The 6,289-nt window shown below is 41.4% G+C and overlaps 1 protein-coding gene across 2 annotated transcripts in view; it reads right to left on the reverse strand.

Annotated features, from left to right (window-relative positions):
* The window catches only part of lmo3 (LIM domain only 3), a 41,449-nt gene that overhangs the window by 30,778 nt on the left and 4,382 nt on the right, over positions 1–6,289 (reverse strand). Inside the window, exon 1 of one of the 2 annotated variants that reach the window (XM_017426287.2) lies at positions 5,854–6,182. The exons of the other annotated variant lie outside the window; for it this stretch is intronic. Coding sequence (XP_017281776.1) covers positions 5,854–5,878 — 25 coding nt within the window. The 5' untranslated portion in view covers positions 5,879–6,182. Of the gene's footprint in view, positions 1–5,853; positions 6,183–6,289 lie in introns of those variants that run through there. 2 annotated transcript variants of the gene reach the window in all.

Genomic DNA, 6,289 nt, shown 5'->3' on the forward strand with positions numbered 1-6,289 from the left:
AAAAAACAGCAACAACACAGGGCCAACGTTGTCCATGGCGCTTTCGTTGTTTACACAACTTGCGCTAAGTTTCGGTAGCACACCCCCCCGCGCCGTGGCCCCGCCCCCCGCAACACGAGGAGGCGTTCCTCTGCTACAGACCAAACTGGCCGATGTGAACAGGATGCATTCTTTATCGAGCCGAGCCGAGTAGAGCGGAGTAGAGCCGGACTTCTGAATTAGGGTCCGTATAAAAGAGGCATATATTAAAACAAAAAATATATTTCTCTCCCCCATCTTTTTCCATTTTCAAACATTTTTGAAAAAGCTCCAGGGAGCCGCGAGGGCAGCGCCAAAGAGCCGCGGGTTGCCGACCCCCGCTCTAGTGGTACCGAGAAGAACCTTTGGTATGAACTATTTACAAGTTAAATTACAAGTTAATTAACCAATATAAGCTGAATTGTGAAAAACATTTTAATGAAAGGGTGGCTCAGGTAAATGAGTCTCCCAAACTGCAGTGAAGGATATTTTGAGGACCCCTGCAGAAACTGGATCATGGTTACTAATGGTAACTAATGTGTTAATTGTAAGCAACACCAGTAAAGTCTACTTTTCGTGCTAAAATCAAAAAGGTTCAAAACAGCAAGTAAGAAAACCACTAAGTGCTTAATGGTAGAAAATCCATCCATCCATTTTCTTTACCCGCTTCTCTATTCCAGGTCGCAGGGAGCTGGTACTGTGTGAGAGGCGGAGGACACTCCGCACAAGTCCCAAGTCCATCACAGGGACATAGAGACAAACGAGACAAACAACCATTCACACTCTCACTCACATCTGGGGACAACTTTAAGAGTTACCATTTAACCTAACATGTATGTTTTTAGTCTGTGGGAGGAAACCGGAGTACAAGGAGTAAACACAATACATGTATGTATATATACAGTGGAAAGTGGAAGAAGAGCAAAAAAGCAAATATAATATCTAAAAACAAGTAAAACATATATCCGTTCAGCTTGAATCTAGTCAAAAGCCTGTCTAAATCAACTAGTCTTCCGCTGCTTTTTAAAAGAATCAACAGAATAAAGACGGGCAATTTGTTCCACAACTTGGGGGCCACAGTTTTAAATGATCTGTTCCGTCTGGTCTTAAAATGAGTGTGTGACACTATCAGCAGCCTTTGTCTGCTTGATCTGAGACTACGAGAAGGGCTGTGGAGTTTTAAAAGGTCAGAGATGTAAGCTGGAGCTGGACTGCCCGAGGATCTAAAAGTGAGGACCAACATTTTAAAACAGGTTCTACACTGAGCAGGTGTAAAGTTGTAATGTGTTGTCTCCTTGTTGTTTAAAGCCTTTCTGCACGATTCACGATTCTTATGCTTTGAACATCATAAGGAAAACCCTTTCCTGAGACTGAAAATACCCATTAGGTCCATCGATTTGGACTGACACAAATCCCAGTCAACATTGTCCTCTACTTTTGTAGTCTTGTAGTTGCGACACAAAATAGAAGTTCCACTTTGTTGTCAACCCACAAAAAGGGTTCACTTCTTGCTCTTGTATTTGCCATCTTTGTTTTTTTCTTTCTGTTGTGTTTACAGGTCGAACCTTGGAGTGTACAGCACATTCTTTGGTTACTAACCAACGTATAATCTTTATGTGCATGCTCCATATTTTGTTTCCTGCTTTTGGTGTATTTCTGTGGCAGCGTTACGTGATCTGGCCCGAATTAGTTACAATTTTTGTTTTGGGTCATTTTCTGTGTGTCCGTGTGGATGAAAATATTTCTGGAAATTGCATCAAGGATATTTCTTAGAAGCAACAAATAAAAAGATTGTTTTGGAAAAGAAAACGTTCCCGTGTGAACAAGGCCCTATTTTTTACAAACACAAAGGAACTAAAAGGCACCAAAGTTTGGAGTTGTTTCTCGACTGGAAGAATCATTTTCAAATTTATTTTCTGGAATGAAGCTCCAAAGACAAAGAGTCAAAAATAACACCAAGGTTTCTTAGGCTTATGCTCAATGCATCAAGGCAGGGTTTCCCCCAGAAAAGAGGCTAATCCCGGTGGTAGGCGGCCGTTTGCTGGCCGACTGTGATTTACTAAAAAAAAAAAATGATTAAAGTTGACAGGAAAGTTGAAAATATGGCTATTTATTATGGGATATTGTAAGATATTTGTGCCAAATATTTACCCAACTACAGTTTTACAAAAAGGCACTTTTGAAATACTTGTTTAAACAAAAATACAATTCAAATAAATACAAATTGTTTGCACCTAATTTGAATCCTAATTTAAGTCACATTTACAAATAAATTAACATAAATGAAAAAGTGCAAACAAGGCACCAACACACGTCTCACATCAAGGCCAATGAATAACAACAGAGAACTCTGAAAAACAGACAGATGCTGCACTGTACTGTGCTTTTTGTGGCACAGGCTGCATGTTGGATCACTACATGGAACAACAAAACAAAGCATCTAATGCTGAATTTAATAGTATCATTTTACTGGTAAACAAGGATAAATCATATCAACATTTTCACTAAAACATGCTTATGTATTCGGTCTTGTAAAGCCACCCGCTGAATTTCAGCTCAACTAGCCGTTGTGGTCTATAAACACTTTTTTTATTGGCTGCAGAAGTAGTTTTTAACCGTTTGATTATCTTTGTGATCGCTCAAAGAGGATCATATAAATGCTGATACAGGCGAACCAGCTCCGCTAGAGCACTGAAATCGTCCATTTTGAACGGAGCATGCGGTCTGCGCGAAGTTACAAAAATTGGGAGGTGCACGACCACGCGACCTGAGACCGCACGGGGCCGTCACGCAGGGGGCGGGGACAGCGCAATTGCGTCACTGTTGGCTCGGGCAGTGATCAACGTGTCAAGTATAAATCTTCCTTTCAGGTAGATCTTGGGGGTATGGGTGGAAAAAACGTGTATAAAAAAATGACGTATTTTACAACAAACAAGCGGAGCTTAGCCTGGCTACCTAAAAGGCTTATAATACACTGGGGGAAACCCTGTAAGATGTTTCCTTATTTTGGAAATGTGTCTTTCAAGGGCAAATATTCAGGTTTCTGTAGTAATGGCAGACCTGGAAAGCTCAGTGTTGTCTGAGGGGGTAAAGTAGACCAAGTACAGTCAGAAATAACTTGCAACATGCCTGATTTCTGATTTTGACTGGTAAAGTAAGTATCAGCATTTGAGTGAAGGAAATTTGACCAGCATGTCTCTCCGGCCCAAAGATCTTGGCAAAGGTTTTTGTCTACAGGATATTTATCACTTCCCCTTTCCACATTAAATAGCTCCTCTTCATTCCATTGCTAGAAACTGAGATAATTGTAAACCTTAAACTCTGCCTGAAAAACTTACATATTGTATAATACTGTCATAAAAATTCTAATTTTTTAAGATGCTGTCAGCGGGCTATAGTTGAGACACAACTACTGTATATAACATCTAATGCTTTCTGTCTGTGCAATAGACTCAATGTTCCAAGTAAAATAATAAAAAAAGAGGTTTTACTTACATTTAAAAAATGCCTACTCATAATTAAGATATTTTATAACATGAAGGACACAATATCCATCTGTTCATTTTCTTTACCCGCCTGTTTAGTTTAGGATCCCGGCGGGAGCTGGTGTCTATCTCCAGAGGTCATTGTGTAAAAAGGAAGAGGACACGTTGGACATGTCCTGTCCATCACTGGGCCACATAGAAACAAACAAGACAAATAACCATTCATGCTCTCATTCACACTACCCAGAAGAAGAACATGTAAACTCACAGAACGGCTCCAGGCAGGAGGCGATCCTGCCGACACGTAATACAACATATCCAAAGAAAATCTGTCTAATACTGAATACTTGTGACCAATCGGATAAGCAGCATTTTTTTCCAAATTAATTTTATTACATTTTTTTTTTAACCAAAGAAATAGAATCATATAATAATAAAATGCAATCCGACCCATACAAATGCTGCCCAACTGCATGGATGAGCAACATTTGATTAAATTCAATAAAAAGAATTGAAATTAAAACACTTAACAACTGTAAGTGTTAAATGAATTTGCACAACATAGACCAGAGGTCTGCAAGCTGCAGCTTTCAGCCCCCTGTAGTGGCTCTTTGTAAGGTTGACCAAAAATAACATGAACCTGAGCTGTTTTTATATTTAAACCGACAATAGGAAAATGTTACGCTATTTTTCTGTCCAAAGTTTTGCAATATGCGAATAGAAATTCTGTATTAGAACGACACTAATGATACAAGGTCGGGATGTCTGTGTGAACTAAACTTTTGAGAGATTAGCAGATGCGAATAATTATACAACAAGTAGCTCATCGATTCATTACCACAGCTAAATATGGCTAAGGTTTTCTCTAAAATTGATGCTTTTCAACATATTTGGGGAAATAGACAGTTGTCAGCAGGCAATGGAAATTAATAGATATTACGAAACCAGAAAATTCTGTTATGTACAGCAAACCTGCCTCTAATAAAAACCTTGGTGCAGTACTATAAAAATAAACTGTCATCATGCAACATAAACTGCAGCATATTAGAAATAGACCAATGAATCAGACGACTGATTTAATTGGCAGATATTAGCTAGTTTTAAAAACCAGAACTCAGTCATGCTTGTAAATACTTAACAATTACAGAAAAGGAAGATGAGCTTACAGTTTACTAAGGCCCACTATTTATTTTTTAAGTGAGAATGCTCTTTTATATATACTTTTATTTCTGTTAGCGTTGGTATATTTTGTTAAATGAAAAATGCGTAGTGACCCAAAGTAAATAAACCAAACTGTGTTTTATATTGGCCAAACCAGGCACTAAAAAAGGCACTTTCTGTGTGTTTCTGGTGCCGGTGCCATGCCTGAACACATGGTGAGGGTTGAGTCAGGAAGGATCTGATTTAAACAAACATCCGGATCATGCAACTGCCAGTCGAGGCTCAGGTTAAAAACTGCTAACCAGCAAGGTGGCAGCAGAAACTGGACTTGGAGGCAGATGATCTGTGGTAAATCCTGATAACGGAGCAGCCAAACGACCATCGGCTGCCCTGCATCCAACGTTAAAATACTATATTATATGGATGTTAATGATTGATCATAGTTTAGTACATGAGATTCTTTAAATTTTTTTGTTTTCGTGTGGCAAAAGCAAAAAGTGTCTCAGTTGTGCCCGATCTACTCTGCTAGTCCTAAAAAGTTTGCAGACCTTCTGGCCTTTCTAATAAGCTCTCAGAGTATCAAACAGGTTGCGGTGCAGCAGGATTTTCAGCCCATTTGTTCCATTGAGTCCAGGCTGCTGATTAGTTAATTGGCTGGATTTAGAGGCTGCTGTCCAACCTTAAGCACCACTGATCCGTCCACCCTCCTTTGCACTACAAAGTCCCCTTCCACTCATTACCAAACCAAAAGAAGAAAGAGTTTCACTCCCCTTTTTGCGGTGCAATCAAGAGGAGGAGGAGGGGGAATGGCAGGAATCTGGCCACTTGGCTTTTTCCAATCACTGGCGCAGATTTGGGATAAAAGCTGCTTGCACGCGCTGCAGAATGATAAACACACCTCACTAATTTAGGTCCCAGCGTCGGTGAGAAGATGCTGACATTTCAGCACCATCGCTTTAATTACTGTTGCCATGGCAGCGCACTGCGCGTAAAAAGGAGAACACAATAAAGGCGTTTTTTTCCCCTCAGATTAGATTTGTCTCACAGTTCAACAAACACCCAGAAGTCCTTCCTAATGTCTGAGGAGCTGCACATGTCGGCTCCACATGAGAGAAATGTTCCAAGTTCCGATCAGGAAATGAAATAAGCATCAAATGAAACCAGACGAACAAAAAGCGAAGCGCCTTACCGAAACTTTGCTCCCTTTTCTGCATTTGTTGAGTCGCTGGAGCAGCCGAAGCACCACCATGCAACCCGGAGAGCAGCTGTGTGCGCAGGGAGCTCAGGCTTTGTTAGATCCGGTGGTACCCGGCGCGGAGCCCGGAGCCCGGAGCCCGGAGACCGAGGAAGGCGAACGGAGAGGCCGGGGGAGAGGAGCTGCTGCAGGGTGTCCTCACATGCACGATCCCCGCCTGAACACCGGAGCCCGGGTGGACGTGACAGGGTGACAAAGAGAGGCTTCCCCCACCTCCCCAGAGGCAAAGAGCATCTTATCCGAGCCGCAGCCTAATCACAGCGGCTGCTTCTGCGCTGCTCCGCCTCCAGACGGATCTCTCTCTCTCTCTCTCTCACACACACACACACACACACACACACACACACACACACACACACACACACACACA

This window comes from Kryptolebias marmoratus, linkage group LG1 (genome assembly GCF_001649575.2).
Source record: "Kryptolebias marmoratus isolate JLee-2015 linkage group LG1, ASM164957v2, whole genome shotgun sequence".
Taxonomy (NCBI): Eukaryota; Metazoa; Chordata; class Actinopteri; order Cyprinodontiformes; family Rivulidae; genus Kryptolebias; species Kryptolebias marmoratus.